Source organism: Mirounga leonina, unplaced genomic scaffold (assembly GCF_011800145.1).
Source record: "Mirounga leonina isolate KUSES-001 unplaced genomic scaffold, KU_Mleo_1.0 Mir_115, whole genome shotgun sequence".
NCBI classification, from domain to species: domain Eukaryota; kingdom Metazoa; phylum Chordata; class Mammalia; order Carnivora; family Phocidae; genus Mirounga; species Mirounga leonina.
Window position 1 is genome coordinate 6,399,064 of NW_023270268.1, and position 15,436 is coordinate 6,414,499.

The following is a 15,436-nucleotide window of genomic DNA, read 5'->3' on the forward strand; positions in this document are numbered from 1 at the left end:
AGGAAGGAAGGAAGGAAGGAAGGAAGGAAGGAAGGAAGGAAGGAAGGGAGAAAATCCCTTCACAGATGAATTTAGAAAACAATTTGCCACTTTGCTATTGAGACAGCTTCAGAGTAATTCTATCCAAAATGCATCCAGCTGGATCTGGCATCAGATGACGATTCCACTTTTTCACCACGTGAAGCCTGTTGGTGTGACTCAGTGTGTCTCAAGGCCAGCCCCAGGGAGTAGAGTTAACTGGTGGGCACACCAGCCTGTCCTGTTTTCACCACTGCCCAGGTTGGAGTTGGGTACTAAGGGTTCCAGGCTCGCCCAACCTGGGGATGGCCGACCCAATCGACCTAGAAAACATAGACTGGGCCAGATTTCCCTCCCACGGGTAGCCTTCTCTCCACTATCACCACTGCTCACTGGAGGTGCCTTATCATAAATCTGGGACCTATCCCAGTCCAGACTAATCCACAGCTGGGTTCACTGAGTCTCTTAGAATTGGACCATCCAGACCATGGCCATATTTCAGCAGCCATTCAGTTCTCTATACTCTACTCCTGATGATCAGCACTGGCTGAAAGAAGTGACTGCACAGGAAAGCCCTTTCTCCTCCTACACACAGGTATGTGCAGGGCACCAGGCGAGGACACGCTGTTTGTGTACATAGGTCTGCGTTAAAGCCCAGACTGTCCTCTATTGCAGTCTTGGAGTGCCATTTTACAGTGGAAATGACTGTACCAAACTCCTAGTTGGAGAGGACCGCTTGCACTTTCAGTTAGCTAAGGTTTAACCTGTTTATGGAAGTGTTTTCCTTTGAAAAGAACACCTTTTTTTTTTTAGGTAGTGAGCCATTTTTAAAAATCTTGTTGGTTTATTACAGAAGTAATGCATGCTTATAACAGATTGAAACAATACAAAAGTATGTTAGAAAAGGATTTCCCCCATCCTAATCCCATCCATAGGGAAAAAGGGTGGTATATATGTATGTATATACAACTTTATATAACATATACACACATGTACATACATGTATACAGCATACGTATGCGCACATGTATCTTTGCAAACAACCATGACTCAATATATATGGTTATTGTTCAACAAAAATAAGCCTATGCAATGCACCTTGTTTTTTTCTGTTGACATATATTATAGACATCTTTTCATATTATATAGATTTACCTCATTCTCAGAAATATTCTTTATATGGATGCACCTTCATTTATCTAAGCCCCCTATCGATGGACATTTGGATTCTTCCAGACTTTTGATATTAATATTCTTGATGCAATAACATCCTTAACTCTGAAACCCACAGCCTTCGTTCAGATTCCAGATAGTCCATACTTTGTGACCTGTAGCAAGTTACTTAAACTCTGTGCCTCGGTTTCCTGATATATAATATGGGAATAAAATTGTCCTCAGAGTGTCCCTATGAGAAAAGAGCTAAGTATTTAGCATATTATAATAATGATAGCTAATATTTATTGGGTGCTTACAATCAGCCAGGCACTGTGTGGGTAAACGAATATCACAGTTTCATGCATTAGCCTTATAACACATTTATTTTTATATCTGCAAAAGAAAGTCCTACATTATTATTATTGAAATGACATTAGCTATTCCTATGCATCTACTCCTCCAGGTAAATTTTTAAATCAACTTTCCACCTACATCCCATCAATATGACAAGGGTTTTTTTTGTTTTTTTTTTAATCTAGTTGGAATTTTGAAGGGTGTTGGTACTCTTGAAGGTTGCCAGAGTAGAAAGACCCTTGGACTTGAGTTAAAGAGAACTGGATAGTCTCGTGGTGTCCCTCCAAAGCTGTGTGACCATGGGCAGTTCATGTAAATGCTCTGAGCAACTGCAGCTTCCCTACCTAGTAACCGGGAGGGATGATCCTTATGGCAGTAGAGGGCGGGGATATTGTAAGAAAGCACTAGAACAGCACCTGACAATATTTTTGAATGTGCTTGCTTCTGAGACAAGTGTTTTTGCTTTGTCTTCTGGTCCTTTGTCATCACCATTTTCAGTGGCAACTCTAAGATGGTCTTCTGTGAAAAGAGTTTGTGTAAGAGCAAGAACTGCAATGAGCGAGCAGGATAAAGTTTAAGGCCCCCGCTTCCTGTGCAAGGCGAGCTGAACATTTATGACCAGTGAAGATTAGCCAAAAGGGAGGAAAGGGAATTGGGACAAACACAGACTGTTCCGTTGTGCCGGCATGTGCCACCAACCGTGGCGTGGACTTCCTGCTGCAGGACACAGCTGACCTTTGGAGAGTCACTGTCTGGGTGAGGCTGTCCTTTAGCAGGACAGCACACAGCTGTTGTTTAGATGTCAGAGGCTAGTTAATAACTGTTTTGGCAGTCAGCTTGGGATGTTAACAGTTTGGAAAACAGTCTGCTTCTAGGTTTAAGGAAGGCAAGTATGAAGAGAATCTTTGTGTTGCTAACAGGTTGTTTGGTAATCCTACTTTGAACAAAAATTAACACTTAGCAGTAGCTTTAAAAAGTATTAAGAGAACTCATAAAAGTCAGAGCAGATGTGCAAGCGAAGGTCACACTTCCAGAGCTCTCTTGGGAACTATTTCTGGACTAACAAGTCCAACAAACGTGTTAATTCAGGTTGAGATTTCTAATGCAAATATTGACTCAGTCTCAACCTTTTGCAGTTAATTCTCCAACGTGAATGTGTCCTTTCAGGCTATCTTGGCCTGTTTTCTTTTCTTGTGCCTCATACCTTGCCCACCCTTCATTTTGAACTCTTAGCTTTTAATAGTTCTGCATTCTGTCTCTAGATCTGAATAATGTTAAGAGGCCTAAATTGAACTTTTCCTCACTTTCCCAGTGGCATATTTGTGGGAAAGGAGGAAGGAGAAGAGACTGTTGAGACCAGGAAATCTTGGCGGAATTAGGCCAGACTTAGATTACGTAGAAATAACTTGTTACCCACTGTTTACCATTAAAGGAAAAACTGAGGACAGGTTGTTTTGTTGACCACCGCCCCTTCCAGTTCACATGATTTTTAAAAATTACTGTTCATTTTAAAATATGTGTTTTAAAGTTTCTATGAATTGGTGTGCAAACTGCTGCATAGCTAGCCAACTTTTAGTGTAAAATAGAAAGCTTTGTCTGAAAGATATGACAAATATACTGTATATTTACTTCACCTTCATTCCTGAAGGATATTTTCACTGGATATAGAATTCTAGGTTGAGGATTTTTTTTTTTCCAGATGCTGTTTTACCATCTTCTGGCTTCCTTGGTTTCTGATGAGAAGTCAGTGGTCACTGGAATCATTGTTATCTTTATGTAATTTATCCTTTTTCTCTGGCTGCTTTCAAGATTTTCCTTTCTTTATCTTTGGTTTTATTTATCCTGCTTAGAGTTCATTGAGCTTCTTAAATCTGTAAATTTAGGTTTTATACCAAATTTGGAGAATTTTCAGCCATTATTTCTTCGAATATTTTTCTGCCCCATTCTCTCTCTTTTTTCCTTCTGAGACTGGTTATACCTATGATAGACTTACTTGTTATCTTAATTCCAGTATAGTTAACATATACTGTTATATTAGTTTCAGGTATAGAATATAGTGATTCAACAATTCTGAGCATCACCCAGTGCTCATCACAAGTGCCCTCCTTACTCCCCATTACCTATTTCACCCATCCCCCCACCCACCTCTGCTCTGGTAACCATCAGTTTGTTCTCTATAGTTAAGAGTATGTTTCTTGGTTTATCTCTCTCTCTCTTTCTTTTTCTTTTACTCATTGTTTTGTTTCTTAAATTCCACATAGGAGTGAAATCATATGGTATTTGTTTTTCTCTGACTGACTTACTTCACTTAACGTTATATTCTCTTGCTCCATCCATATCATTGTGAAGGGCAAGATTTCATTGCTTTTTATGGGTGAATAATATTCCCGTGTGTGTGTGTGTGTGTGTGTATACACATACCACCTCTTCTTTATTCATTCATCTATCAGTGGACACTGGGCTGCTTCTAAAATTTGGCTATTGTAAATAATGCTGCTATAATACATGTATTCCTTTGAATTAGTGTTTTTGTATTTTTTGGGTAGATACCTAGTAGTATGCTTACTGGATTGTAGGGTAATTCTATTTTTAACTTCTTGAGGCACCTCCATACTCTTTTCCACAGTGGCTGCACCAGTTTGCATTCCCACCAACAGTGCAAGATTTCCTTTTTCTTCACATCTTTGCCAACACTTGTTTTTTGTGGTTTTGATTTTAGCCATTCTGACAGGTGTGAGGTGATATCTCATTGTGGTTTTGATTTGCATTTCCCTGGTGATGAGTGATGTTGAGCATCTTTTCGTGTGTCTGTTGGCCACTATGATAGACCTTTTGATATTGTCCTGGGTCTGATGTTCTGGATTTTTTTTTTTTTCAATCTTTTATTTCTCTCTGTTCTTCAGATTGGGTAATTTCTGTTGGTCTATCTTCAAGATCACTGACACTTTCCAATATAATTTCTATTCTATTAAGTTCATCCAGTGATTTTTTGGAAATTTTTGTATGTTGTATTTTTTAATTATAGAACTTCCAGTTGGTTCTCTTTTGTAGTCTCTATTTCTCTGCCAAGGTTTTCTGTATATTTCATATATTCTTTTATGCCATTGAGCATAATTATAATAGCTGCTTTAAAATCCTTATCTGCTAATTGCAACATCTGGGTTATCTTGGGATTGCTATTGATTGCCTTTTTTCCTGAGGATGGGCTGCATTTTCCTATTTCTGTGCATGTTTAATAATTTTAGGTTGTATTTTGAACATTGTACTACTACATTATGGAGACTCTGGATTCTATTATATTCTTCCGAAGAGGTTTATTGCAGGCAGGGCGGGTTATTGTTTATTTTGGTTTTTGCCTTAGCTAGCAATTACCTCAGTTTGAATTAAAACCACAAACCCTGGCTGTTGGGCTAAGTATCTCAATTCTTGGCTCAGTTATTTTATTCTTAGCTAGTTTGCCTAGAGTCTGCCCCATGCATCCATGTCTCAGGAGATTTGGGCAGAGTTTTTACACAGAATTTGAGGCTTTCTCTTTCTGGGATTCCCTCTTCACTTTCCAGTGGCTGTGGGGGGTCCCAAAATCTGTCTCTGAAAGACTGCATGCTTTCTGTTGGGAGTTTTAGCCCTCAGCATGACACTGACCACAGCCTGCCACCAGGCTAAAAGCCATAAAATTGAGAAACACGTCTCTGTCTTTTCCTTTCTCCCACATCTCAGCCCTCCTGCAGAATCTACCTATTTTTTTGTCTCTCTACAGTGCCTTCAGGCAATTGTTTTTATAAATTCTGTCTGGAGTATATAGCTTTTTCCGGGAGTATTGGTCCAATAGGAGCTAACTTGGCCATATCAGAGGTGGGACTAAAAGCACACTTTTAAAGTGCAAACTGCTCCTTCCTATAATTAGTGCAGATTAGCAAATTTGAAAAGTATATCTATAAGTAGATAAAGACATGGGACTTGAAAACTTCTAGAGGAAACAGTTATTTTTAGGGTCTTAGTAAACTACTATTAACAACCAAATAAGCAGCGTAGTTTGTTGTATACTTCAACATATTAATGAGATACCAGAAGCTTCTTTGTTAAATCTTTTAGTTAAAGTTTCTATTTCATACTAGCCAACTGAAAGTTGCCAGGCAGCAACTTAATATACCAATTCACAGAATTAAAGGGAGAAACAAAAAATACCTCAGTCAGAGTTGGAGATTTTCCCACTGTCAGCAACTGATAGACCAATTACACACACAAAAAAATTTTCAGTAAACACAGATGAAGACATAAGCCAGATTGATGTTTGTAGACTACTACATTCAACAACAACAGGATATACATTCCATAAAACAAGTCTCAGTAAAGTTTAAAAACTTGGACTATGTAGAGAATGTAGTATATCCTCTGACTACATTGGAATTAAATTAGAAATCAGTAACAGAAATATATCTTGGGAAACCCCAAATATTTGGAAATTCAGGAACACACTGTAAATAATCTGTGTTTCAAAGAAGAAATTGCAAGGGTATTTGAAAATAATTTTAACTAAATGATAATGAAAATATAACAGCAAAATTTATAGGATGCAGCTAAAGCAGTACTTAGAGGAAATTTTATAGCTTTAAATGTTTGTTTTATAAAAAGGTATTTTTTAAAAGATTTTATTTACTTATTTATTTAAGAGAGAGAGGGGAGGGACAGAGGGAGAAGGAGAAAGAGAATCCAAAGCGGACTCTGTGCTGAGCACTGAGCCCAGCCAGGGGCTCGATCCCACAACCCTGAGATCATGACCTGAATCAAAATCAAGAGTTGGAGGCTTAACCAACTGAGCCACCCAGGAGCCCCAAAAAGAAAAGTCTTAAATGTGCTGTACAGTAGCACTTTCTGTGGCAATGGAAATGTTCTGTATCTGTGTTGTCAAGTCTGATAGTCAATAATCATATGTGGCTTTAATTTTTAATTAACTTAAATTATTTAAATTTAGATACCCACATGTGGTCATTGGCTACGATATCAGATAAGACAGGTCTAAAAACTCAGTGACTGAAGGTTTCCTCGTAAGAAAAATATCCAGGACACCTGGGTGGCTCAGTCATTAAGCATCTGCCTTCGGCTCAGGTCATGATCCCAGGGTCCTGGAATCGAGTCCCACATCGGGCTCCCTGCTCAGCGGGAAGCCTGCTTCTCCCTCTCTCACTCCCCCTGCTTGTGTTCCCTCTCTTGCTATGTCTCTATCTGTCAAATAAATAAATAAAATCTTTAAAAAAAGAAAAAGAAAAATATCCAAAATAAGTAGTAAGAAGGACATGAAAAAGAAAAGAGCAGTGGGGAGGAATGACAACAGCCAGGCAGCCCAGCTTCATGAAGGCTCTGCACACACCTCAGCCCCACAGGCGCAGGCACCGGGCACTCGCCCACTCCCCACCATGATGCCCAAGAGGAAGGTCAGCTCCTGCGAAGGGGCAGCAAAAGAGGAGCCCACGAGGAGGTTACTGAGGTTGTCAGCTAAACCTGCTCCTACAAAAGTGGAAATGAAGCCAAAAAAGGCAGCAGGAGAGGATAAATCTTTAGACAAAAAAGTGCAAACAAAGGGGAAAAGGGGAGAAAAGGGAAGACAGGCTGAAGTGGCTAACCAAGAAATGAAAGAAGACTTACCTGCCGAAAACAGAGAAACTAAAAATGAGGAGAGTCCAGCCTCTGATGAAGCAGGAGAGGAAGAAGCTGTCTGATTAATATCATTATATCATGTCTTATCAGTGGTTCCTGTCTCTCTTATACAATCCAGGGAAATATTTTTATCAACTATTTCATTAATCCAAGTTTTTTAGTATCTCTAGAAACATTTTTAAGAAAGAAGGAATCCTACCTCATCCCATTTTTTAAGTGTATATGCTTTTTTATAAGAGGTGAAATCATTTGTTGGTTGTTTATTTTTTGGTACAACCAGAGAATCGTGAGATACTGAATTGGGAGGCTTTGATTGTCTTATGGGTCAGCTCAACATTCCATAGGTGGGGTAGTTTTTATATCCTGTAATACTAAGCATACTAAATGGCAATTTGGAGTCAGTCGTGCATTTAATGTGCCTTGAACATTTTAAATTACTTCTATTTCCATGTTGTTTTTGGTAGAATTGATTCCTAAAGAAAACCACTCCTTGATCTTGACTCTCCCTGTCAGAATTTTGTGCACTCTGCAACATCTTGGTCTGGTAGTCCAGTTTTCCTAGTAACTTGTTAATGTGCTATGTGAGATTGAAAATTTGAGTATGTAGTGTATATGATATTAAGTTGTGAATTAATGGGACTTAAAGATAATAGTGTATCAACATTTGAAGATATTGGTACTTGACATACTGTTAAGGAAAATTTGCCTTCAAATTTTAAGCTGGAAAGTCACTGGAATAACTCTTAGAAAGAATCACAACTACATGATTTTTTAGATTTTCAGTATGTACATTAAGAATTGTGTACAAATTGAAATGTCTGTACTGATCTTTGGAACAACCAATAAAAATTCAATTATGAAAGAAAAAAAAGGTAAGAGCATAAATCAGTAAACTGGAAAATAGACAAAAAATAGAGAAAAACCATAAATCCAAATGCTTTGTCTTTTAAAAGATCAATAAAATTGATTAGATACATAGAGAGCACTTATTACCAAGAGCCAGAATAAAAGAGGTGTTATCAATCCTACAGACATTAAAAAATTAATAAGGGAATATTAGGAACAACTTTATACCAAAAAAAATTAAACAACTTAGATGAATTCTACAAATTCTTTGAAAAATACAGCTCATCAAAACTGACACCTGGGGGCACCTGGGTGGCTCAGTTGGTTAAGCGTCTGCTTTCGGCTCATGTCACGATCCCAGGGTTCTGGGATTAAGCCCCACGTCAGGCTCCCTGGTCAGCAGGGAATCTGTTTCTCCCTCTCCCTCTGCCCCTCCCCCTGCTTTGTGCTTTCTCTCTCTCCCTCTGGCAAATAAATAAAGAAGTCTGTTTTTTAAAAAAAACTGACACCTGATGACAGAAAATCTGAATAACCCTATATCCATTAAAACAATTCTAATTCAGTGTCAGAAACCTTCCCACAAGCAATTTGGAGTTCTCAGTGTTGGTAGGAATATAAAATGATATAACCATTTTGGAAAGCTCTAGCATTTCTTTTTTTTTTTTTTTAAGTAGGCTCCATCCATGCCCCGTGTAGAGCCCAACACAGGGCTTGAACTCATAACCCTGAAATCAAGAGTTGGATGCTTAACTGCCACCCAGGCACCCCTCTAGCATTTCTTATAAAACAAATATATCCTTATTTGACTCAGCAGTTTTACTCACAGTTATTTACTCAAGAGAAATTGAAATATATGTTGACAAACACTTATAAAGCCTATATGTCCCCATCAGTAGGAAAATGGATACAGAAACAGTGATATATAATGGAATGCTACTTAGCAATATCAAAGAGAAAATTAATAATACATGCAACATGTATGAAACTAAAAAACTGAAAGAAGCCTTCCACAAAAAGAAGTATTTAGTATTTGATTCCACTTATATGAAATTCTAGAATAGGCAAAACTAATCTATGGTGGGGGAAAAAATCAAAACAGTGGTCCTTATGGCAGAGTAGGGATTTTTTTAACTCAGGTGTATATTTTTATGTAAACTCAGTGTATACACATTTAAGATTTGGGCACTTCATTGAATATAAATTTTACTTGAAGAGAAAAAAATGAATATTGAACTGTAGTTAATGATACACATTCTGAATTATTTAGAGGAAGTAGAATGGTACCTGTAGTTTACTTTGAAATACATCAAAAAGATTAAATGGATTAATGAATGAATACAAGAATGGATATGTATACAGATATGTGATAAAGTAAGTACAGTCAAATAAATGTTAATAGTAGAATCTAGGTGGCCTTAAACATACTTTGTTGTATATGTGAAATTTTTCATAACAAAATGTTGGGGAGAAAGAGTGAGGAAAAAGTTTGCTTCTAATTCCATGTACACAGAATTACTGCAGTGCAGTGAATTGAACCTTTATTGGATCTGCCTTTATAAACAAGAAAAATGTATTACGAACACATTTGTTCTGAGTTTCTCAAGCGCTGCTAATAAGCAAAGGACCATGGAAGAATTAACTAATTAGTTAATATGAATCAGGCATTTTCCCTGTCCTCTGGGAACTTGCAATCTGATGAAGGATATAAAACAAACATACCAATAATAGAATGCAGAATATGAAACATTCTCTAATAGACATAGGGATAAGCTGGTGTGGTTGTTCAGGAGAATGAGAGCGTATTTAGGTTGGAGGAACCATGGAGGCTGCATGGAGGAGGGGATATATTGAATACCAATGGACAGAGGGCCTGAACAGGGGAGATGGTATCCCAGGTACAGAAAGGAGCCTGTGCAGGTGTTTGGAGAGTGTGGAATAAAGGTAGAAAGGTGAGACTAGGGCCTTGAAAACCAGATTTGGATTTTACTCAGTAGATAGGAGGGAGACATTGTGTCTTTGCACAAGGCTGGGAGACAGATGCTTTAACATTAATGTTACTTAGTGGTACCTAGAAATGCGGGAAGCCCAGATGGGAGCCCCGACCCCCTCCTCACTGTAAGGCTTTATTCCATTCATGTGCTCCCTTGGAGGAGTGCCCAGGCCCTGGCTTTGATTTGAAGGAATTAGATTAGAGGATCTCCAAGGCCCTTCTAGTTCCAACATTCTGTGATCTTATGGCCGCTTGAAAAAGTTGTTGCTCAAACAGTAAATATTTCCTCTTGCAGTATTATTGTACTCTATTAGCCAACTCTTTCTTCATCAAGTCTGGACTGTACTGTTAGATATATTACAAATCCCATATTCAAGTGTCAGAGCTCTGAGCTGTTGCTGGGTGATAATGCTGCTTTTTACAGAGTTTTAACATTTCAAGCTGTTGAACTTTCACATTCTGAAAAAAATCACTGATGGTGATGTTAAGCCAGATGGGGTTACAGGGGAAAACTTACAACACTTTGTGGGAATCTGGGAGTTCTACATCTGTCACAGATGAGTCTGAATAATCTGAACTTGAAATGAGACTCTTCACAGAATGCTTATAGCATTCTGGTAATTCCTGAGTGCAAGGAAATGGAATCTTAAAACTGTGTGGAACAACACAATTTCTCTGGATGAAAAGAGTATCTTTTACCACGTGAGTTTTTATTAATGGTTTATTATTATATCTGATGCGTTCTGATATTTGGTCCCAAAGAGGGGTCGCCTGGGTGGCTCAGTTGGTTAAGCAACTGCCATCAGCTCAGGTCATGATCCTAGAGTCCCGGGATCGAGTCCCGCATCGGGCTCCCTGCTCGGCGGGGAGTCTGCTTCTCCCTCTGACCCTCCTCCCTCTCATGCTCTCTGTCTCTCATTCTCTCTCTCTCAAATAAATAAATAAAATCTTTAAAAAAAAAAAAAAAGAGTGGTCCCAAAGATGAAAGTCCCATACAATATATTGAACCATTGGGTGCGTGATGAAAAATTAGCTTTCCATCTCTACGCATCCAGGTCCAGGTGGACGCCTGCTGTGTCAAGTGTGAAGGAAACATAGTGGAGATGTTGTTACTTCCAGACCACTGGGTCCAAGTGTTTGATGTGAGGAAAGAAACGATAGGCTGAAAAAGTTGTGTGGTGTGGGAACCCAAAGTCCTTGGGAGGAAGAACAGAGAGAAAGGTAGCCCAGAGCACTTCCATAGTGCATTTGCCGTGGCTGTGGTTGTTTGCTGGCTGGCTTAGCCCCGGTTCCAAAGACTCAAGCTTGATGCTTACGGCATGCTAGTTACACAGAGAGCTGAGCTGCAGAGAAAACGCATCTCTTAGCATCTGTTCACTTTTCATCTTACTAGGGAGAGAAACCATATCCCGGCCTCATCAGAACACCAGGCCACCCCTCTCCAGGTGTCTCAGATATCTGTGCTCTGTGAACTTGGCAGAGATGGTCTTCTACAGGGAGGGTCTTCTCTCAGGGATCCCTGGTGAGAGGGGTCTCAGATCAGAGCTACTTCAAAGAGGTAAGGGATGTGCCTCTAGTCCCAGGCCCCAATTAAGGGAGGGGGGGCGGTGTTTTTCTTTTGCTGGGAAATGAGGAGTGCCACATCAGAGACTCTCTTCCATTTTAAAAATATTTCACTGAAATGGCTGCTTTCTGGCTGTTAGCAAACAGCATGTTTTGAAGCCAGATATCCTGTCCAAATAGTAATAACAATGTCACAACTTCTGTCACTAATACACTTTCCCCTTTCTTCAATTTACTTGTAAGGATTTTTCTTGTGGTTATACAAGAAACTATAGAAATCATAGAAAACATACAAAAGTATATGCATAATAACACAATTTAAAGATGTTAATCATTGTTAGCTTTTTTATTTTTCTTCTTGCCTTTTGAATTTCTCTTATGTGTATGTATAATGTCATAAGGGGATCATGGGAAATATAATACATGGATAGCTTAATATGTCAGCTATTTTTCACATGAGGGTTTTTCCCAAATTATAAAAACCCTTAGAGAATATCATATTTAATGACTATAGAATATTTGTTCTCTTCTGTGGACATAGCATCACTTTTTAAAATAGTACCTCGCTATTAGACTTTTAGCCTGTTTCCAGTGTTCTGTTGTAAAAGCAGCAATATCCTTGGTTTCAGGAGACATACTTCTGTGTCTGGGGAAGGAAGAGAAATGCGTAAGTTTGCCAGGGTGCCTGATGCCCCTGACTGAGCCTTGTCATGGTCTTTGTCTGGCTTTCTGTGGATGCTGGGTCCAAACTGAAGGAACAGAGAGGGACTCTTCCGATCCATTAATGATGGCAGGGGCCCCTTTGTATCTGTGCTGCCCTTCCCAAGGGACAAGCAGGCTCTGGGAATGGGAGTCCATCTCAGTGGACGGTAGCCCCGGTAGGCCCAAGGACCTAACCCTTCCTCACTCTCTTTTCCTCAGAAAGAATGAGACCTTGTTCTGGGTTCCCACTTGACTGTGGTCGTAGACGCTAAAACAGAGGAGCTTGAAGTGGCTTGGGGCCTACTTGGCCTCATAATAATAGTAATAACTGTAACTAATATTTATTGGGCATCTGCTATAATGTGTCAAGTGTTTTATATACAGCATCTTACTTAATTTGCAGACCCCTTGTTCTGAGAGTGAGAAATAGTGCTGCCCAGTGGAAAACAAGCAAGACAGGCTCTGGAATTAAACAGACAGTGCTTGGAGCCCAGCCCCGCCATTTACCAGCAGCTCTGTGACTAGGCAGATTTATTGGTCAGGAATGCATTCAGCTGCAAAACTCAGAAAACCCAACCAAGAGTGGCTTAAATAAGTAAGTAGTTATTTCTCAGACACAATGAGAATTCTGGGAGGAGCCAGTCCAGGGCTCACACAGTGTGATCAGACACTCAGTCTCTTACCTTCCTATCTGTGTTGTCCCTGGCATGTGGCTTTCCTCCTCATGGTGGCAGATGGCTGCTTCATCTGAGGCAGGAAGAAGAAGTCGAGAAGAAAGCAGGGCCAGTCCCTAGATCAGGAAAGCAAAAGCTTTTTCCCCCCGAAATGCTCCGCTTATGTCTGATTGGCCAGAAGTCCATCATGTGGCCACCTAGGTGTAAAGGGCTCTGTGGAGAAGTTTCAGCTGCACGTGCCGTCATCCATAAAGGGATCAGGGTTCTGTTGGAAAGGGAGGCAAGGGCATGTCTGACGGGTGAGCCGTCAGTGGCTGTACCAGCAAGTCATTTAGTATCTTGGAAGTTCACTTGTTCCTCTGGTAATAATTCCTTCCTATTCTAGTCAGGCTTTTTCAGCCTCTAAGAGGTGTGTCCAGTTTGTCAGCTCCTTGGGCATATCCTCAGGGACAAGGGGAAACTCAGGTCTGGGTCCCAGCTACACACACCCCATTCACCCAGGGTCTTTGTACTTCCCAGCAGCCTGTTAACACCTCATCAGTCAGGACGTGCCAGGAACTCTCAGTACCTACTGCCAGGCCATCACTTTAGAACTGGGCATCCAGGTTTCCTTTCCCTGAGGATTCTTCCAGGCGTGCAAAGCTGGGCTCTTGGCTACTTCTTTCCCTTGCTTCTAGCGCTCTCTCTCCTGCCTCACCCCAGCTGCTGTCCCTGCTGCCACTGCTGTGTCTCACAGGCGGACCCCCCAAAGAGATGATATCTTGGCTCAAATAGTCACCACTCATGAGGAGCATCACGGTCAGGCAGAGTCTTACACCAGGCCACCCCAGTGGTCCCTAGTCACCCTTTAGCCACAGAACACACCGTGGCTTCTTTCCTCGACAGAGACCTATGGCTGTGGCAGGTGCCAGTGGATCCCAGATCCTCTCCGATGGATCACGGGAGAACACATGGGAGTTGTGTTCCAGAAAACTCGTTCCGCTGAAATGGAGCAACAGGGAGGTACAGGCCCCAGGTGGGCTTCTCTGGGCCCTGCCAGAGCTAGGCAAGGATGCCTGGCTTGCTTAAGACTTTGAGATTGGCGTGGCTGGGGGGGGGGGGGGGGGGGACGTGATTCCTGTTACCTGGCCGTGGGAGAGCCACGCAGCAGCCTGGGCCACTGGCGCACTAACACCAGGGCAGAGTGGAAAGTGTGGGTTCTCTGAAGAGAGGGAGGGGAGGTGTGGGGAAAAGGCTGCTGGTCAGATTGCTGGCATTCCTGAGGAGGACCTTGTTTGAGAAGGAAGCTGCTGTTAGCTGCACCCTCCGTCCCAAGCCGCCCAGAGGTGAGAGGCAGTTACCAGGACAAATGAGAGAATGTGTGTGCACATACTTTGAAACGGTGACTCAGTCCAGAGGCCTCCTTGTTGCTGTTATTACAGCTGCCACTGCCGCAAAACAGCTTTGAACCCTGAGGTGTGAGGCTGCCTGGAGGTAGGGGCAGGGAGCGGGGGAGAGTTGCCTGGCAGCCCGGGATGTGAGAGCCTGCGGTTAGTGAGCGGGGAAGGGGCCTGCAGGGTGGGTGAATGAGGCTGTGGCTGTAGGGTATTTGTGTGATTTCTGGTGCAGATAGAGAGCAGATCTGGGCCCTGAGGGTCAAATGCCAGAGCCAGGCAAGGATGCCCTAGTTGGCGCAAGGCTGTCCAGACAAACAGTCAGCAGAGGGTGTGCCACACCTCCACCAGATCCTGTCACTGCGGGCCATGCGACGGCTTCATAGCAAACCGGGCATAGAAGCCCCGTTGTCCCTTTTCTCTTGTCCACCCTGCATCCGTCCTCTTCTGCTGAGAAGCTGCGACGGGTCAGGGCGCCGCCACTGCTGGGCAGAGCGCCTGCCAAGTCCATGTAGTTTCCGGCTGGTGCCAGGTCCGCCAGCCAGCTTCCCGCGGCCGCTGCCACCGGGTGACTGGTTCCTAGAAGCGGCACATGGGTGAGCTGGGACGGTGTAAGCAGAAAGTAATTGGGTGGCACCCCCTCCCTCACCAGATCCCTACCACACGCTCGCTGGCTCCTGGACTTCTTCAGCCTGTCCAGGGCAAGAGAGCTGTACAGTAAATCTCCTGAGCATGAACAATTCTGTGGAATAAGGTTGGCTCCGTGGGCTGGCTGCCTGTCAGACTAAAACTCTGAACTGGATTATGTGACATTTTCGTTTTAATCAGAGAGGAAAGCCAGATTGCTGAGCAGAGCCACGCTGATCATGGCTCTTTTTTCAGCTGTTTAGCACTAATTCCCTTTGGGGGAGAATCCTCACTGGGCCCCTTTTTAGACACCCAGGAGGAGAAGGAGAGGCACACGCTCTCAAGCTTTAGAGGCCACGCCAGCAGGTAGAAAACCCAGGGTACTCGTCTCACCCACACTGAGAAGGAACTTCACAATGTGAAGAGCTATGCCGAGGCTCACCCAAGTGCTGACCCACTGGAACAGAGATGGGATCGGG

General features: G+C 41.9%; 2 protein-coding genes across 6 annotated transcripts in view; both read left to right on the forward strand.

The window, feature by feature from the left end:
* Positions 1 to 15,436, forward strand: part of CTDSPL (CTD small phosphatase like) — a 114,406-nt gene that overhangs the window by 28,122 nt on the left and 70,848 nt on the right. The window lies entirely within an intron of this gene.
* LOC118001863 (non-histone chromosomal protein HMG-14-like) lies at positions 6,278 to 8,271 on the forward strand. Its single transcript, XM_034992048.1, has one exon. The coding sequence runs from the start codon at positions 6,822 to 6,824 to the stop codon at positions 7,242 to 7,244; it is 423 nt and encodes a 140-aa protein (XP_034847939.1). The 5' UTR covers positions 6,278 to 6,821; the 3' UTR covers positions 7,245 to 8,271.